This window comes from Eulemur rufifrons, chromosome 29 (assembly GCF_041146395.1).
Source record: "Eulemur rufifrons isolate Redbay chromosome 29, OSU_ERuf_1, whole genome shotgun sequence".
NCBI lineage: Eukaryota > Metazoa > Chordata > Mammalia > Primates > Lemuridae > Eulemur > Eulemur rufifrons.
In genome coordinates this window covers 90,872,176-90,893,268 of record NC_091011.1, presented here as the reverse complement: position 1 = coordinate 90,893,268, position 21,093 = coordinate 90,872,176, and the positions used below count along the sequence as shown (strand labels likewise).

At 37.2% G+C, this 21,093-nt stretch overlaps 2 protein-coding genes across 2 annotated transcripts; both read right to left on the bottom strand.

Moving 5' to 3' along the window:
- Positions 1–2,694: 2,694 nt before the first annotated feature.
- OR2A7 (olfactory receptor family 2 subfamily A member 7) lies at positions 2,695–3,627 on the bottom strand. The gene has a single exon (XM_069462338.1). It carries the CDS (start codon positions 3,625–3,627, stop codon positions 2,695–2,697), a length of 933 nt encoding a protein of 310 aa, XP_069318439.1.
- A 12,938-nt stretch (positions 3,628–16,565) lies between these two features.
- LOC138377327 (olfactory receptor 2A2-like) lies at positions 16,566–17,498 on the bottom strand. The gene has a single exon (XM_069462175.1). The coding sequence runs from the start codon at positions 17,496–17,498 to the stop codon at positions 16,566–16,568; it is 933 nt and encodes a 310-aa protein (XP_069318276.1).
- Positions 17,499–21,093: the final 3,595 nt, after the last annotated feature.

Sequence of the window (21,093 nt, the reverse complement as noted above, 5' to 3'; positions counted from 1 at the left end):
TACATTATTTGTGAGCAATATGTTCAAGGAAGTTAGCATTAACTTTCCCTCCAGCTATTCCCATAGCAGAATAACAATCAGCACATGTTCAGAGAGGAGTGAATTTCCTTACCAATGCTTGCAGTGTATGAGTGACTGTTAACCAAAGACTAGGTGCTACAACACGCCTAAGACGAATTAATAGTAATGTGAGATAAGGCAACCTGGTTAGCACCCACATTTAGACTCAAGGATCTCCGAAGGGGAAGCACCTGAAGGTTGGGACACGGGTCCTGATTTCTGGGAGTTTCCGTGGGAGCTGCAGAACCCTCGCCTCTGTTCCTGACTGAATTGTAGCAGAGTCCTCAGAAAAGGAGATGCTGTTCTCTGATGGGCTCAACCCAGTTGGCAGCTCCTGAGGGCTCGCTGGAGGGGCTGGGTCGTGAACCCTCATGCATGCCCACCTCCGCTGGGAAGGAGAGACAAAGCAATTGTCTTTTTCTATTTCTGTTCTCATCCCAGCAGGACACACAATTAGGCAACACAGACAGCCAGAGAGCAAACCTCTGGGACAACATCTCTCATTACAGCCCCTGAGTACTTGGCATTATTTGAATTTCATGAATCCCAGCACTGCCCTTGTCCCCCAGTCTCCAGATGGTTCAGGTGATCCTGTCAGGAGGCAGTACCTGTGTGACAATGAATAAGCTCCTGGAGTTAACCTCTGTAGCTCAGCTTCTCCCCAGTGTAACCTGGGTCCCTTGTGTTGCAACAGAAGTGGGAATAAAGGACCCTGGAAAGTCAGCCAATTGCAGGTGACACTCCAAGGTGTGGAGATGCTGTGGGGAGCTTGTTAGGGAGGTGTGGAGTGGATTGAGGAGTCTAAAGAGGGGACAAGGTGTCTCAGTGGGGCTCATTAGAACCTGCCTGAAGGGAGGGTCTTCTAGGGCACCAGCCACCACTGCAGATCACCTGTTGGGAGTGTTCTCTAATCTCTACTTTGAACAAGGGAGATTCTGAGTCCAGTCTCTCTTGGGAGGGGAGAAAAAGACCCTCTCACAGAAGCTTCCTCCCTTTTGTGGGATGAGAAGATTTGCTGCTTACCATATTGTCATATTCATTGGCATTTTGCTGTATTCTTTTACTGAGCATAAGCTGATCAAAGTGTTATTTGGAAATCTCATATCAATCAGTCATGCAATTTCCAAACTAATTAGTTCCTTATAGCATGATCCCTGACTTGCTGGGGTCATGGCATAAACTTGGGGGAAAATCTGGCACAGTTATCAAACTTTGAGATCATGCCCATTTGTGCTCTGTCTACACATCCACTGTGAGAAGAAAACACATATTTAGGGACACCAAAAAATGGCTTCAGATCCTGTGAAAATCTTGTTGCATAGTAGGCCATCCATAAATATCGAAACCTTTCTGTTTCTTTTTATTTTCCAGGTGAGCTTCAGAAAATGTAGAAATCAGGAAACTGATGTACAAGAAAAAATTTAATACTAAACTAAAACAATGATCGTGGATACAGTTATTTTAGGATACAGTTCTGTATTCAATACCATCTCACCATCATTTATAAAAAGTTATTTTAGAGTATAAAAGTAAATTCTTTGAACGAACATAGTAAGAAATTAAATACAAATGTTTATGAGAACAACCTAAGAAAATGCATCACCTGAAAATTACTTGTTTTCTGTGGTGTATCAAGCTGACATAACTTTTAACTGTGTAGATAGTGGGTTTTGAAATCATTTTAGATATCTGTGAGAACTTTGGCTTTACCTGTAAAACTCTGATTCATAAAAATTAGATTGATTTCATGCGGTGGCAAACAGAGGAAAATGTATACAGAATCATATATATATATTTTGTCTCCAATTTAGAAGATTGTGAAGTTGAATGAGGCCATCTCCTGAGGCTTATCTAGGAATGCTGATCTTTGATGAGAGAGAGAGTTGGATTCATTATCTGCAGATGATGCACTGTGGAAGATTAGAGCCCTCACTGTCTGTACCCAAACACAGCACATATTCTCACAGGCCAATATAGGTACTGTTTGTAGATTTACATCCTGTTTAGAGGCTCACCTTGTAGGGGAAAAAAAAATCATTTTGCTTTAGAAGGTGGTTGCAAGAAATATTCACAGTAAGTCAAAAAAGATCAAGGTCTCCTGTTCCAGGAAACTGTTAATATGTGTTATAAAACTAATTTTGTGTGATCAAATAAGTTTGGAAAATGCGGGCTAAAAACTGGAATAGAATTCTTCTTTACCAAGGGAATTTTTATGGCACTCGCTATGCTCATACGAATTGAGAGCGCTAAAGTGAAGCATCTAATATGCAGGAATTCTCAAACTCACTTGACCACAGAACGGATTTATAAAGTCCCCTGAAGGGATTAGCATTTTAAGGAAAAGATTTTGGGAAATATGGGGCTGGATCATAGCTTGATGAGGATATTATAAAGGGTGTTGTCCTGGTGTGGACTGGCTGCACCACAATTTGCTATTGATAATATTTGAAGACATAAATTTCTAGAATTTATCTCATATCTACTGAATCAGTCATTTAATGGTAGGACAGGAGAGAACTCTATTTTGAATAAGTGTCTCAGGTAATTTTCATGCTTGGGTTGGTTAGGTTAGGAACCTCTTGAAATTATATTGTAACTTCCTAGGTCGCTGTGAACCATGATGCCATAATCTTCTCATAAAGCTCTTTCTACTCCCAGCACCTTCTTCAAAGAATTCTTCACTTCTGAGTTCCTAAGACTGTAGATCAGGGGGTTGAGCATGGGATTGAACAGGCTGTGAAACAGCAGGAGATATTTCTTTTGCTCCTTGGGATTCCCATACTGGGGTCCAGCATACATGATAATGGCTGTGCCATAGAAGAGTCCAACCACACAGAGGTGGGAGGAGCAGGTGGAGAGGGCTTTTCTTTGAACTTCCCCTGACTGGATCCTGAGGATGGCACAAAGGATGCATGCATATGAAACTACAATTGAGGACAAGGGTCCCACCAGCACAGAAATTGCTCCAGCCAAGACCATGTTTTCATTGATATGCGTATCTGCACAGGCAAGTTTGAGGATAGCTATGATTTCACAGAAAAAGTGGTTGATTTTCTGAGGCCTACAGAAGGGTAAAGGTAGAAGTAACGCTAAGTGAATCGAGGATAGAAAGACTCCAGTGGTCCAGGAAGTCATTGCTAGGATAATGCAGACTCTCCAGGTCATAATGGCAGAATATCGAAGGGGGTGGCAGATGGCCACATACCGGTCATAGGACATCATCACCAGGAGAAGACATTCTGTGACAGCAAATGTCAAATAGAGAAAGGTCTGTGTCAAGCAGCCAGTGAAGGAGATGGGCTTGGCTGGGTCCAGGAGGTTCACCAGCATCTGGGGCACCGTGTTGCAGGCATAGGCCATGTCGACAATGGCCAGGTGTGAGAGGAAGAAGTACATGGGGCTGTGCAGTCTGGAGTCCAGGGAGAGGAGCCCCAGGATGACCCCATTCCCCAGCAGGGTGAGGATGTAGAACAGGGAGAAGAGCCCAAAGAGAAGCATCTGAATCTGTGGGCCAAGTGGAAATCCCAGGAGCAGGAACTCTGTGATAGTTGTTATATTGTCTCCCATATCCCTATGACAGAGGAAGTTGAGTTAATGTTCACAGTTCAAGAGACGTGCTTAAAAACTGATTTATTTTAACTTGTTTGATACCCTTTTTTGGGCAGACAAGTGTTCAGAGACAGCTGCAATGAATTTTTGTGTTCTTAAATAGATATTTAAAGGCTATTTGGTAACCCTAAAATAAAATTTAAGAATATATCTATATCTATACACACACACACACACACACAGACCTGCACACATATATTTTTCATTTTTGAATGTTAATGTTTTTAACAGAGGCTAAAATTTCAAAATAAATATATCATCACATGTTAATTTAATACACAGGTTTTGTTTGATTCAGTAAACTATCCCATATTCTTCAAACAAAGTCTGCTTTTCTTTGCTTATATTATGTAGTTATTACTGTTATTTTTCAGAAACAAGGAATGCTAACTGAAACACATGCTGAAGTCTTAAAAGTGCATTAAGCGTAATCTTAAATTGGAAGGTTTTATTAAGGGCAGGGTACACTAAGGTTAGATATACCATCAGCCAAATTCCTCACTGCCCATTCCTTTCTTACCTGCCTGTCTAAACACACTTTTCACATCTGCACCAGTTGTTACCGCCACAATAATTATCTTACACAACCTTTTCTTATTCAAGTGTAAAGACTTATTTTCAGCCTAAAATCTTACTTTTTGTTTTTACAATTAATATTGAGATTAGCATTTATGTGAATGACTGAATAGATTTGCACTGTCATTATCTAAACATGAAAACAGGACCCATAACTTTTGTTGGAACTTGGCTTAATATTGATAAACATTCTAGAACACCAAGTTTTAAGCATTGTCTCTGCAGGTAATTGGCAATAGCTAGATGACTCTATGAGAAATGCTACAGAAGAAGTCTCTGAATTTTCTTAGAGATTAAACTAAGTCATCTTTGATTCCACAACTATTAATAAAATATAAGTACAAACATAACATTGTCCTTTTTGCTTAAATTTTATTCTCATCCTTTTTATGTAGAATATCTTGTCTTGGAAACAGCAGGGATGAGAAATAATTCTCAATTTAAATTTCTGTAAGGTTATAAATTTAATACCACAAAACACATTAAAAGTCATTCCCTTTGCTATGGAACTCTCCCACCACCATTCCAAGGATGAGTGTCATGCTCATGCAAGTATTTATTGATTTCCTGTCATTTACCTAACATTGTTCTGAGGGTGGGGTTATCAGTGATCAAAACTCAACTGCTGCTCATTGCACAGACTATGTGCAGCCTCACTGGAGGTGTGTAATTAGTACATAATCATTTGCACACTTATTTATTTGATTTGCCTCTGTATGTGACACTTCAAGCCTGTTTTATTTAAATTGCTGGCCTAGGCCGGGCGCGGTGGCTCACGCCTGTAATCCTAGCACTCTGGGAGGCCGAGGTGGGCGGATCGTTTGAGCTCAGGAGTTCGAGACCAGCCTGAGCAAGAGCAAGACCCCATCTCTACTAAAAATAGAAAGAAATTATATGGACAGCTAAAAATATATAGAGAAAAAATTAGCCGGGCATGGTGGTGCATGCCTGTAGTCCCAGCTACTCGGGAGGCTGAGACAGGAGGATCCCTTGAGCTCAGGAGTTTGAGGTTGCTGTGAGCTAGGCTGACGCCACGGCACTCACTCTAGCCTGGGCAACAGAGTGAGACTCTGTCTCAAAAAATAAATAAATAAACAAATAAATAAATTGCTGTCCTTTTTTGTTAATATTAAATGTTTACCGGAGAGTCATTTTCACACTCATGTCTCTTCATCTTAAAAAATAGCTGTCAGCCAAAATAACCATTAACATATTAATTATATTATCATAGGGATTAATACCATATTTGTTACCATTACCATATTTTACTAAGATTATGCTATTTATCTAACACTATCGATGTGCAGAATTTGAGCATCAAAAGAGCAAAAATGTACTTTTGCATGACACTAAATTGTGACAGTTAAAGCTAACCCAGCAATGGAAATGATGTTAGATTATCTTTGATCAGAACTCACAAAGGCACTAAGGAAATCTGGGTGTCCGGAGATGGCTGTTGTATAAGGACCTCGATAATCTTCATGCAGGAAAGGCAAACATTTCTACAGGGTGGCTGAATTTACTGATGGCATTGGAAGCCTTGCTGCTCGCCTGAGAACTGTCAAGGAAGGATCTTAGCTCTTCATGTTGTCTTTGAGAAGAAGGCTTTATTAATTCATCACCTCCACGGGGTACCTTCCCAATTGTCATGAGAGCTTCGTGTAGTGCATGAGAAAATGAGTCTCATTTGCACCAGCATGGTTTCTATAGAGACATGAAGAATCCAACATTGTTATTCTTCCAGAGGGCAGAAGAGTGATCCTGTCTCTGAAAAAACAATAGAGATAGTGAGATAAGGTTAAGGCAAGAATAGGAAATACCTTCATAACTAAAAGGATCATATATATAAAGTCTTATCCTAGGGCCACGCGAGTATTATAGCTACCCAAATATGTGACTTTGTTAGAGTTTCATGAATTTTTATGTTATTCCACTCCCCAAACATTCAGGGGGCACTTGAGAGATGCAAGATACAAGTGATTGTTTGACAGTGAAATAAAATCTTGACATTAATTCCTGCAGTCATATTTCTTTTAGTGTAATCTGATTTCCCAACTATGCTAAATCTAGTAGGAGAATAAACTTGAATTCCAAGGTCTTAATCATTAGAGCATTTTATTTTTTTATTTATTTTTTAATTTTAATTATTATGAGTACGTAATACTTATTATATATCTTTATGGGGTACATGTGATGTTTGGTACAGGTGTACAATGTGAATTAATCAAAACAGGAATGTTCATCACCTCAGGCATTTATCATTTCTTTGTGTTAGGAGCATTCCAATCCTATTAGTTATTTTAAAGTATACTCTAACGTATTGTTGATTATGGTCACTTTGTTGTGCTATCAAATATTTCTCATTCTATCTATCTATATTTTTGCACCCATTAGCCATTCCCATTTTATCACTCCCCTCACCCCTGCTACCCTTCCCAGTCTCTAGTAACCATCATTCTGCTCTCTGTTCCCATGAGATCAATTGTTTTTAATATTTATCTCCCACATATTAGTGAGAACATGCAAGATTTGTCTTTCTGTGTTTGGCTTATTTAACTTAACATGTTTTCCAGTTCCATCCATGTTGTTGCAAATGGCAGGATTTCATTCTTTTTGTGGCTATATAATATTCCATTGTACACATGTACCACAATTTCTTTATCCATTCATTCATTGATGGACACTTAAGTTGATTGCAAATCTTTGCTACTGTGAAGACTGCTGCAATAAACATTGAAGTGCAGATATCTTTTCAATATGCTGAATTTCCCTTCTTTGAATATATACCCTGCAGTGGGATTGCTGAGTCATGTGATAGTTCTGTTTTTAGTTTCTTGAGGATCCTTGAGAATGATCCATACTGGTCTCCATAGTGGTTGCATTAATTTACATCCCCATCAATAGTATAGAAGGATTCCCTTTTCTCCATATCCTCACCAGCATTTATTATTGCCTGTCTTTTTGATAAAAGCCATTTTAACTGGGGTAAGGTGATAACTCATTGTAGTTTTGATTTGCATTTCTCTGATGACTAATGATGTTGAACATTTTTCATATACCTACTGGCCATTGTATATCTTCTTTTGAGAAGTGTCTATTCAGATCTTTTGCCTGTTTTTTTCATCAGATTATTTGCTTTTTTCCTATTGAGTTGTTTGAGCTACTTAAATATTCTCGTTATTAACCCCTGTCAGATGGGTAGTTTGAAAATATTTTCTCCCATTCTATGGGTTGTCGCTTCCCTTTTTTGATTGTTTCCTTTGCTGTACAGAAGCTTTTTAGCTTGATGTGATCCAATTTGTTCAATTTTGCTTTGGTTGCCTGTGCTTTCAAGGTATTACTCAAGAAATCATTGCCCATAGCAATATCCTGAAGTGTTTCCACAATGTTTTCTTTTAGTAATTTCATAGTTTCAGGTCTTAGATTTAAGTTTTTAATCAATTTTGATTTGATTTTTGTATATGGTGAGAGATAAGGGTCTAGTTTCCTTCTTCTGCATATAGATGTCCAGTTTTCCCAGCACCATTTATTGAAGAGACTGTCTCCTTTTCCCACTGTACTTTCTTGGCACCTTTGTTGAAGATAAGTTTGCTATAGATGTGTGGATTTATTTCTGGGTTCTCTGTTGCATTTCATTGGTCTATGTGTCTGTTTTTATTTATTTTTTTATTTTTTATTTTTTTACAACAAAATCATCTGGGATGTCTTTTATTTTTTTATTTTTTTTTTTATTTCATCTTATTGTTATGGGGGATACAGAATTGCAGGTTACATACGTTGCCCATGTACCGCCTTTCCCCCCCAAATCAGAGCTCCAGGCATGTCTGTTCCCCAGGAAGTGTGCGTTGCACCCATCATGTAGGTATATATCCCTCCCTTCCCCACCCCCCCTTCCCGAGTCAGCACCTTCAAGCGTTACCATTCCCCAAACGGTGCTCAATGCACTCATTGTGTAGGCATACCCCTATCCCCTCCCCCACCCCCACCTCAGTCTGATATCCAATTGGTGTCGTTCCCAGATGTGTATTTAGGTGATGTTCAGGGAAACCAATTTTCTGGTATGTGTCTGTTTTTATGTCAGTATCATGCTGTTTTGGTTACTTTTTAGCTCTGTCGTATAATTTGAGCTCAGGTAATTTGATTCAACCAGTTTTGTTCTTTTTGCTCAGGATTGTTGGCTATTCTGGGTCTTTTGTGGTTGCATATAAATTTTAGTATTATTTTTTATATTTCTACAGAGAATGTCGTTGGTATTTTGATGGGTATTGCATTAACTCTGTAGGTTGCTTTAGGTAGTATGACATTTTAACAATATATGTTCTTCCAATCCACGAGCATGGAATATCTTTCTTTTTTTGTGTGTCCTCTTCAATTTCTTTCATCAATATTTTGTAGTTTTCATTATAGAGATCTTTCACTTATTTGGTTAATTTATTCCCAGGTATTTTATTTTCTTCTAGGTTTTGCAATTTATTGGCATATAGTTGCTGATAGTAGCCTCTAATGATTTTTAGGATTTCTGTAGTATAAGGTGTAATGTCTCCTTTTTCATCTCTGATTTTATTTATTCGGGTCTTCTCTCTTTTTCTCTTAGTTTGACTAAAGGTGTATCTATTTTGTCTATCTTTTCAAAAAAGAGTTTTCAACTCTAGCAAAGCACTTGGAAATTATAAGCTATTCAATAGTGACTCTCAGTGCTTTCTTCATTTGTCTCACAGTTGGTCTAATAGAAATATACACTTTTGTAATGGTTATATGTGTCATTTTTTTCAATCAGGGCTTTTTTCTCATGGTATTCATTTCTCTGAAAAATGCCACTTGGTATCAGATGCGGTGGCTATGATTGAACTGGTTATGTAGGGTAATAATAAGCTGATATCTTGTTTTAGCAATTAAACAATAAAAATATGTTTTCTTTATGAAGATATTAATCTATTTCTTGAAGAAATGGTTCCATAGATTTTTATAGAATTAAGCATGCTGATAATTCAAATGCCTCATCTCTGAACAAAAATGGTCAACCTTGGAGATTATGCTTGCACATGAAAATCTTCTCTATTATCAGGTGAGTATTGGCCAACTCACATCCTCATATCAAACCTTGTTAAGAGGTCATTTTTCTGACCATTAAGTCATCCTCAAACCACATCTCAGAGGGAAAAGGCTCTACCTTAGATTAAAGTTCTATCTACCCTTATATGGACCTGTTCTGCAGCACTCTGTACAAAGCACCCTTCATCTGAGTATTTCTCAGAGGTTATAAAGCAGGGACAGCATTTTCTCTCTCTCTCTCTCTCTTTTTTTCCTGACTGGAATCTGGGACCATAGAAGCCACCACCATGGCAGAGCCAAAGAAGAGCCCAACAATACAGAGGTGCGAGGAGCAAGTAGAGAAGGTGTTTCTTTGGCTCTGCTCTGACGGGAATTTCAGGATGGTCCAGCAGATGCCAGTATAGTAGACCAGAACCAAGCAAAGGGGCCCAACTGAGACAAATACACAGGTAGCAAAGATGACAACTTCATTAATGCAGGTGTCAGCACAGGCTGGCTTGAGAACAGATAGGATTTCACAGAAGAGGTGGTTCACTACATGGGCTCACAGAAGAGCAACCTTAGAAGAAATATTGCATGTACCAGAGCTAGAATAAATCCATATGTCCAAGAGTGACAGCCATGGCCACACACATTCTCCAGCTCATGATAATATACAGGAAAGGGTGGCAGATTGCCACATAGCTATCATAGGACACCATCAACCAAATCAGGCACTCTATGTGAGCAAAAGACAAATACAAAAATATCTGCATTATGCATGGAACAAAGGAGGTGGTTCTTTTCTGGTTCACTAGGTCTGCCACATCTTTGGGACATTGTTGGACACCCAGGACATATCCATGATTGCCAGGCATGAGAGGTAAATGTACATGAGTGTGTGCAGTCTGTGGCCCAAGATCATGCCATTCCCAAGCAGGCTGAAGGTGTAAAATACCAAGAAGGTACAGAAGAGGGATACCGCCATCTCTGCACAGTGCTGGAATCCCAACAAGATGAGTTCTGTAACCCACAATTGGTTACCTCCCATTCCTCAATGACAGCTTGTCAAGGACTGAAGTATGATAGAGGGTCAGAACTGGAGAATCAACAAAAATTAGAGTTATTTAATTTGAAAGAATTTAGGGGAAACATATGCTGGTTTCTATTATATCTAAATTATTTTCAGTATTAATCTGACAAATATTTCTAAACCACATTTAGAAAGGAAGGGCATCCTATTTGGTATAGAATAAAAATAATATTGTGGGATAATAGCGTCCTAAAAATAATTTTATTTAAGAATATCTATGTCAGTGTCTGGCTCCTTTTAGAGAATTTAATACATTTCACAAATTCAACATTATTTACATTAACTGATAATTTATTTTTAGTTTAAACATCTTATAATTCCTAGAACTGTATTTTAGTTACTGACTTAATACCCTTATTTGCTTTTCTTTTATTGCTTTTCCTAAAACAATCAAGTACAAATAGCTCTTGGGACTCTCCTGATTTTCCCAGTGAGGCCACAGTCATTAAACACACACACACACACAAAATATATATATGTGTCTATATATGTATATATGTGTGTGTATATATTTGTACACATATATCATATATATATCATGTATATCACATGAGCGTATGTGTGTGTGTGTGTGTGTGTGAAATCTTCTCCCTGGAGGGGAACAAAAAACACATGTGTTTGATTGTCCTTGGAAGAAAAATTTGGGGGAAAGCCAGGAACAGACGTGTTCTCATCGGATGCGTATAAATTCACAAACATCTCAAAGGCCATCACCTAAAGCAAAAAGTCACTAATTACAGGATATAACACTTGAGCATATAATTGTTCTGTTAATTCAAACTTCCTGTCATCCCCAAGATAGTTGATAAGAACTGTGTCTCCTTGATATCTGGAAGGTGGGTCACTGTCCCTGTCTCTGCTCCCCTAAGGGGAGTAAGTGCTCTCAGGAAGATGTACATGTTTATCTGCTTAAGGGTGAGACTGTGATGCAAAGCAGTAAGATCATAATAATGACACCAGTGTTCATTTAGCATTTGTTGTGTTTCAGTACCTCTGGTATAGGTTGCACGTACTATTTTATTTAATTCTGTGAATTGGTTGATATTGTTAACCCAGGCTACACATGTGGATTGTGAAGTTTGGGAAATGAGTAAATTGTCCATAGTCTAGCAGCCACCAGCACAAAGAATGAATTTTATGCACAGATACCAAATCTTCTGTTTGTTACTGCTGAACTCACTTTTCCAATGACCCTGAAGTGCATCCTTACCAACTCTCACCAGTCCTCATAATGCTCTAGAATTCCTACTCATCTTCCCCTGAATGTGATTCTTCATCTCAGGAGAGAATAACTTATCTTTCTGTCTCTGACTCTAAGAGTCTTCAGATTACAGCTTATATGACTCTAATCTCAACAATTTCTTCAAAATGTTTCTGCTGTCCAGCAGTTCTAAAATTGATGCTCAAGAGCTGCCCCATTGGGTAGGTAATAGAAGAAGGCATTGGAATTAGTTTTCATTTATCCTAATACATTTAAATCTATTTAAGGCTTTCACATTAATATTTAAGAAATGCAAATTAGTTCCTTCAGAAATACTTTATTAGTGAAAAGCAGAACCCATAAATTAAGTGATCTGATGGCTGAGATAGATGAACCAGAGATAACAGAATAACTGTGAAACTGTAGCACATTATCTTCTTAAAATTATTGTATAATGATAACCAAATGAGATAATACATTTTTTATAATTTATACTCTTTTTTATACATCCCCTAATTCAGTCTCTAGCAGTATTCAATCCTTATAAATCTTTCATTCAATTCAATATACATATAAGTTTTCTACTATTAATGTTCTGTGTGTCAGAAGAATACCTATATTAATGCTGATGTTCTTCATTTTAAGGACCTTATAATCCCACTGGTCATATAAAACTTACATGCCTTACCTAGTTGAGAATAAATATAAAGCCATGATTAAATGCTAAAATGATGAGTAAAAATTAGAAATGGGATATAAATTTTATGGAGAGGGAAATCAGTGTGAGCAGATTGGAAGAGCATACTAGAATTTGATCAGGAAAGATGAATGAAATTTGGCTGGAAAGTTTTCATTCCTTTTTTTCCTTCTTTCCTGAACATAGATCTGGTGATAACACCTTATGAATGCATTTCTTCTTTTGACAATCTCTCAAGTTTCTGTGTTCTTCTCATTTCCCAGTCCCTACTTCCCTATTTTCTATCATAGATTTTTTTTTTACTTTTTTTTAATTTCAGCATATTATGGGGGTACAAAAGTTTATGTTACGTATATTGTCCTTGCCCCACCCCCCCAATCAGAGCTTCAAGCATGTCAATCCCCTAGACGGTGCGCATCACACTCATTATGTATGTATACACCCATCCCCTTCCCGCCCCCCCCACATCTGGCCAGCACCCAATTAATGTTATTTCTAAATGTGCTCTTAGGTGATGATCAGTGAAATCAATTTGATGGTGAGTACATGTGGTGCTTATTTTTCCATTCTTGGGATACTTCACTTAGTAGAATGGACCAAAATATCCACTATCATAGATTTTTATTTCTTTATATATGGATTGCCAAAATAGCCTGGTAAGCTCTGAATTAGGTATCTTACCTGATTTTGCTTTATTCTTGCGTATTGTCAATAATATGATTTTCTTTACATGCTACCTTTTAGAATTCAGTTTGTCTTGTTAGAGATCTTTCAACAGTTCCTATTTTCTCAAAATGCCCAGACCCTCCTGACTGTAGTTATGCATAATAAAGCTCATGTAAACCTCAAACATACTTAAAAATGTGCATTATATTTCTGTTTCCCAAATAAAGACAGTAAAAAGTGATTGTTTTTTTTTAAATTATGGAGGACACAAGATGGCTGAAGCATTCTTCGTATAGTATCATATCATACCAAAGAGGTTATATCATATAAAATATTTTAAAGAATGATACAACTAATAGGAATTTAATATAAAGAATTAGCAATGCAGGAGTACAAAGGGAAATTGGCTGTCAGTACAAACTGGAAAAATAATATGTTTATAACTTTGACTCAAAGAAAAAAGTTTCTGATTAAAGGCGAAAGAGAAGAATGAGACAAAGCCAAATTGAAGACTTTGGGCAAAATTATTAGACTTTTTACCATGTTACTAAACTACCAACAGTCTATTTCCCAAGATCAACACACAAAAAAAATTACTATAAAGGAAAAAAAATGGAATAAGGAGGAGTGTTGAGGAACTTCTGGAAAGGATAAGTTGCTTTTACCTGGTGTATATGAAGGGCGGTGCTCTTGCCAGTGTAGCAGGCAGGCTGGCAGGATGTACACCGGCAAAATAAGAAAATTGGGAGTTGGGAGTTCTGATCTTGCTTTTCCTATACTTTTAGGATCATCCATACCTGCCCCTAAGAAAATGCAGAATGTCAATGATACTAGTTTAGATGTTCTTGTAAATAAATCAAAGCATCCCAGAAGCCCTACAGGAATGAGTATATGAGGGAAACAGAAAAGAACCCATAATACCTTCTGCAAAATCCTAGAGCTGGTGATACAATCTAAGCAGATTTCCACTTAATGCTGCTTCAGGAAAATTTCTGAACTAAGAAATATGTTGGTGGGATGGAAATTGACAGATTATAGTTTTCTGGTTCATGGGCCTCTACACTGAGGGCTCATTTTCCTTTTCCTTTGTAAGCGCTTCGGGTGTGACATAAGGTGAAAGTCTGGGTTTCAGCTCATGCCCATAACATACTGAATAGTCACATAACCAATAACCACACTAGATTATGAGTTCACAGACCAAAATGACTGGAAATCTATAAAAAAATTAAAAACTGTAGTAGCTTTACAAGATCTATCTATACAAATATTTAAACAGGCCACCATGAAATGAATATAAACAAAATAAATAAACTAAAATATCATATTTATTACTTCCATTTGATGATGGAGTACTTCTGTGCATGTCAAATTTATGCTTTAATGAATCTAGTTCTAGTTCCTTCTGGGCATCGCAGGCTACCTGGTCACGTGGGACCGTGTTTGGGCACATAGGCCCTACCAGGGCTCAGGATCAAGCCAGAAGCTGTGTCTCAAGAGAGAACAGTTATTTTTACTAGTGAAAATGATTTTACTCCAAAAAATAGATGTTTGTTTGTTTTTATCTTTTAGGGGTTTGTAAAAGGAACCATATTTCATCTGTATTTCCCACACTCATATCGAGTTGCATTCGACCTATTTAGGCCAGATGCAGAATCTTCGTTGGTTCTAGGCTTAATTCTAAATTGGAAGTCTATGAATTTCTTCATTATAAATTGGGAGTCTATGATACGTATATATACACATACACACATCGTATATATATCACATATCTTATATATATGTGTGTGTGTGTATACATATACACACACACACATATATACATATCACATGTTCTTTATATATTCATCCATTCATGGACACTTAGGTTGTTTCCATATCTTAACTACTATGAATAATGTTTCCGGGAACATCAAAGTGAGGATCTCTTCAAGATTCTGATTTCATTTCTTTTGGACATACACCTAGAAGTGAGATTGCTCAATCACAGACACAAAAATCTATTAGAACTAATGAATAAATTTAGTAAAGTTGCAGAATACAAAATCAACATGCCAAATATCAGTTACATTTCTTCCTTCCTTCCTTCCTTCCTTCCTTCCTTCCTTTCTTTTCTTTTCTTTTCTTTGTTTCTTTTTTGAGACAGGGTCACTCTGTTGCCCAGGCTAGAGTGCAGTGGTGAGATCATAGCTCACTGCAAATGAACTCCTAGCTCAAGCAATCCTCCTGGCTTAGCCTCCTGAGTAGCTGGGAGTACAGGCACGTGCCACCATGCCAGTCTAATTTTTTGTAGAGATGAGGTCTTGCTATTTTGCACTGACTGGTCTCAGACTCTTGGCCTCAAGTGATCTTCCTGCCTCTGCCTCTCAATTACAATTTTAGTTGTGGTTTCCTTAACTTCCTTTTATCCAATTGAAGACATTCCCTTATATTTACGGTTTGTTGAGAGAGAGAGAGAGAGTTAATCATGAAAGGATGTTGGAATTGTCAAATAATTTTATTATATGTAATGAGATGATCATGTTTTTTATTTCTTTTATTTAATTAACATAGTATATTACATTGATTGAGTTTTGAATGTTAAAACAACCTTGAATTCTGGAATAAACCTCACTTAGTAATGATATTTTATCCTTGCAATGTTTGCTGGATCTGGTTTGCTGATATCCATTGAGGATTTTCTATCTATATTCATAAGGAAATTGGTCTGTAGTTTTCATTTCTTGGATGTCTTTGTTTTGCTTGGTATCAGAATGATACTGGATATATAGAACAAGTTGGAAAATATTTCATTTTATTCTACTTTTTGAAATATTTTTGTGAAGATATAGTATAAATTCTTCCTTTTAAAATTAAGTATAATTTATTCTTATACCAATGAGGTCCATGGCTTTATTTGGTAAAAGTTTTAAAATTACTAATTCAACTTCTTTACTTATTATAAGTCTATTCAGATTATCTGTTTATTTTTGAGTGAGTTAGTAGATTGTGTCTTTCTTGGAATTTATAGTTTTAGCTAAGTTTCTACTTGTTGACATAGAGTTGTTCACGGTATTCCTTTATAATACTTTTACTTCTGTAAGGTTGGTCATGATGTTCCTTTACATGCCTGATTTTACTAATTTGAGTGTTTTGCTGTTGTTGTTGGTAAATCTAGACAGTTTGTAAACTTTGTTGATCTTTTCAAGGAAACAACATTTGCTTTCATTGATATTATTTTTTTTCTTTTTATTTCATTTATATATGTTCTAATTTATATTATTTCATTCTTTCTGCTTGCTTTCAATCTACTTTGCCTTTCTTTCAAAAGGAGAGATTTGCAATAAACTACCAAGAAAATGATGCAAGTACCAGGGGAAAAATAGCTTTTCCATCTCTTCCACTCTCTAAATAGGTGTGACTCTCAACACTGAAATTTAATCCAGAAACTGGGTTCATACTCCATAGAGTTTTTAGAGGGGAAAACAATGTAAAACAATATATTATTTTGTTCACTATAATTTTTCTTTAATTTTTGCTATAAAAATTACCATTTTTATATCAAACTTCTAAATGGAAATTTTTTCTGAGTTTTTCTTCAGCAAACCACATGTTTTAAAAGCAAATCCCTATCCAACTAATATTCTATCTACCCCTCACACAGACCTCTTCTTCTGCAATGCTCTATGGAAGGCATCCTTCACCTGAGCGTTCCTCAGGCTGTAGATGAGGGGATTCAGCATTGGGTTAAAGAGGCTGTGGAACAGGGACAGCATTTTCTCCTGCTCCTCTCGTTGATTAGAGTCTGGGACCATATAAACCAACATGGCTATGCCAAAGAAGAGCCCGACCACACAGAGGTGGGAGGAGCAGGTGGAGAAGGCCTTTATGCGGCCCTCTTTTGACTGGATCTTTAGGATGGCCCAGAGGATGTGCATGTAGGAGACAAGCATCAAACAAAGGGGCCCCACTAAGACAAAAACACTGGCAGCAAAGAGGACCACTTGGTTAATCCAGGTGTCAGCACAGGCCAGCTTGAGGACAGACAGAATTTCACAGAAGAGATGATTCACAGCCTGGGGCCCACAGAAGGGCAACCTTAGAAGGAGACTTGCATGTCCTATGGACAGGGTAAACCCACATGACCAGGAAGTGACAGCCAGGATTGTGCAGACTTTCCAGCTCATGATGACAGTGTAGTGGAGAGGGTGGCAGATGGCCACATACCGATCATAGGACATCACCACCAAAATCAGGCACTCTGTAGCAGCAAAGGCCAAATACAAGAATGTCTGCATTATGCATGGAATAAAGGAGATGGTTCTTTTCTGGTTCAATAGATTTGCCAACATCTTGGGGACATTGTTAGAAGCATAGGACATGTCAAGGATGGCCAGGTGTGAGAGGAAGAAGTACATGGGAGTGTGCAGTCTGTGGTCCAGACAGATAAGTCCCAAGATCATGCCATTGGCCAGGAGGCTGAAGATATATAACAGGGAGAAGATCCAGAAGAGGAGCTCTTCCTTCTCTGCACTGAGCTGGAATCCCACTAGGATGAATTCTGTGATCCATGATTGGTTTCCTCCCATTCTTAAGTGACAGTCCATCAAGGAATGAAGTGTGATAGAAAGGTCAGAACTGGAGAATCAATGAAGATTTGATTTATTTATCTGAAAATGAGCTCAAAGGAAGGTTGTGTGTTCCTATTAGCCTCCCCAACTTCCCAAGATTTGCTCCTTTTTTTTTTTTTAGCATTTAATCATGAAATAAACTGACACAGAAAAGTGTCCAAAATTTTGTGAAGAACTGTATACCTCCATGCATATTTAGCGAATGCTAACCTTTCTTATTTGTCTTATTCTCTTTCTCTCTATATACTTATTTTTTGACCCATTTGAGATTAAAGGGTGAACATAATGCCCATATACCCCCAATCCCTCATTTTTTCACTATAAATAATCACTTACTAACCTGACCATAGTATAATTTTTAAAATCAGGAAATTTAATATTGACATGTTTCTTTTCTCTAATATGCAGTATTCTCCCTCCACTCAAATCTGTCCAGGACATAATCCAAGATTACACATTATATTTAATGTCATTGTCATCTGTCTTTAGTCTCCTTGCATGTGTAATATTTACTCAGTCTGTTTGTGCCTTTCCAGACACTGATATTTTAAAGAGTATATAGCAATTGTTTAGTAAAGTATTCCACAAATTGGAAATGTACAATGTTCTTCATGTTTGATTCAGATAATTCTCTTTCTGCAGAAAAAATAGTGTCTTCCTGTGTGCCTTCCGACTAGGTGTGTGATGCTGATTTGTCCCATTGTTGGTGAAGCTAACATGGATCATGTGGTGAAGATGGTGCTTCTCAGATGTCTCTATTATACAATTATTATATTTTCCCTAATTAGACTCTGGAGCATTCATTAAAATTATGATATATCTTGTTCCTCATAGAAGAACTACTCACTACTAGTTTCTTTCAGTAACTATTTTTAGCATCCATTGATTATTTTGGCTGACTCAATTATTAGTAATGATGATTGAAAATGTGTTGTTCTAATTCCATCATTGCTTTTATATTTATTAGTTGCAATTTTAGTATAATGAAATGCTTCATTTATCTATCAATCTATGTATCTATCTATCATCTATCTATGCATTCATCTACGAGTATGGATTCGTAGCATTTTTTTATTCAATGGGTTATACTTCATTATTATCATTTTTTCTGATGCTTAATTTTTCTATATTTGGACTCAAGTATAAATATATATATATATATTTACATATCGTCCAAGACGTGGTTTATACTTTCTATTTTTTTTTTTTTTTTTTTTTGAGACAGAGTCTCGCTGTGTTTCCCGGGCTAGAGTGAGTGCCCTGGCGTCAGCCTAGCTCACAGCAACCTCAAACTCCCGGGCTCAAGCAATCCTTCTGCCTCAGCCTCCCGAGTAGGTGGGACTACAGGCATGTGCCACCACACCCGGCTAATTTTTTTCTATATATATAATTTTAGCTGTCCAGATCATTTCTTTCTATTTTTTTGTAGAGATGGGGTCTCGCTCTTGCTCAGGCTAGTCTTGAACTCCTGAGCTCAAACGATCCACCCACCTCGGCCTCCGAGAGTGCTAGGATTACAGGCCTGAGCCACCGTGCCCGGCCGGTTTATACTTTCTTAAAGAAGTTTATAATTACAATTTGATTATTTGAAAATTTAAAATATGTAAAAGCAGTGTTTGCAAAGGAGAAATTCAAATAAGCATAATGATATGGACTATATATATTTTATCTATAGATAAAATAGCCATATGTAAAAGTATCTGTAGTGGATTGAAAGATATGTCCTCATCCTAATCCCAACACCGGTGAATATTGCCTTATTTGGAAAATATTGTATTTGTAGATGTGATTAATTTAAGAATCTTGAGATGAGATAATCCTCCTCAATTTTATGGATGAGCCGTAATTCCAATGACAAGTGTCCTCAGGAGATAAAGGCAGAAGAAAATTTTAAAAAACTGGAGGCAAGGTGATGTGAAGATGGAGCAGAGACAGGTGTGGCCAGAAACCGAGGAGGCTGACACTAGCCATCCTCGGTTGGTGGAGGCAAGAAATGCATTCTCCCTTAGAGTGCCCAGAGGGAGTGTTAGTCTACCAGATTTCAGATTTCTAGCAGACTCCAGAACTGTGAAAGAATAAATACCTATTGTTTTAAGCAACCACATTTGTGGTAATTTGTTAAGCCAGCTGTAAAAAACAAGCACAGTATCTGATACCTGTTTTGAATTGATGTTTATATGAAGACAATTTCAGAGCAATAGCTTTTTGGAGAAATACTACTTCATATGGAGGTCAAATAATCTCAGAAGTAAGTTTGAAGATACATGTGACAACATTATGAACTTCTGCACACTATAAGCCTAAGAAGGATCAGTTACATGGGCAATGTTTCTTTGAAAAATTGACTTAGTAAAACAGAGAGACAAAATTATAGATTTTTAAATTTCTATAAATATATTGCTTTTGAAAAGGGCTCTATATATGTGTGCTCTAAATTATTTTTGCTACAATTAAGGAATATTCCTATAGAGTGTCAAGTGGAGCATAACATATTTTACATAGACACATTTGGATATAATAATACTCAATGTCTGAAACAAATTTAATTTCTGAATGTAAAGGATAACAATATTGTTGAAGATAATTCAATCTATTGCTATCCAGTAAGAACATTTGATTCTTGACATTTTAGTTTGGTTATTTTTTATGGATTAATAAATCTCATCTTCATTACCCTTTCCATTTTGCTGTAAGAAAATGGAGAGCATAGAAAATAAAATTGAAGATAGATTAAAATTTTAAGCAGCTACCACACTGGAATAGAGAAGAAAATATCTCGGTGGCAATACCTAAAATATTACCTTCCCAATACAATAGATAAACAACAGTAGCTCAGGAAACAGAAGGTTCCCATGATTAGTATGAGCAATTTTCTACCCAGGCAGGCCTACAACCCAGACAGTTTCTCTAGCTAAGGTGCTTCATTCCGTTTCTCCAACTCTTAATAGAGGTGTTGGCTGCTGACTTCTTCTATCCTATTTTTAATAGCAAACATATTCATATAAAACACAGTGATTTCAAATCTGAAAGTTATGATCAAGTGATAACCTGGGATACTTCTGAAAAGAAATATTATATGAGAAACTTACCTCTTACACTGTTTCAACAAGAAAAAAATTTACTGCAACTGTTGCTGGAATTATTTCTTCCATTGAGAGAGGTTTTCCCAGCCACTGATATCTTTATTTAGGCTAGGTAATATATAAAGTCCTTTTATTAATTTGCGAATTTCAGAGCCTTTTCAGAGACAATGCCTGGATATAAAGCCTCTCATTCTCTGATCCTTTGTCATGGAGACAGTGGCTCTAGCTCTGACCACCACACCAGGACACAGAGGGAGGTGGTGGTGAGACGGAGTCCTGGGGCCTCCCCCCACCCCCATCCATAGCACAACAGGAAAAAGTTTTCAGCAGAAGAGAGGGATGTTTGTGTCTATTCCAACTACCTGCAATATACGCTTTAAATCAGAAGGGAAGATTACACAGGGATGTCCTTCCTCTGGCATAGCCAATGTGATTTCTGCTGTCATCCTATTTCACCTTCTTGTACTGAA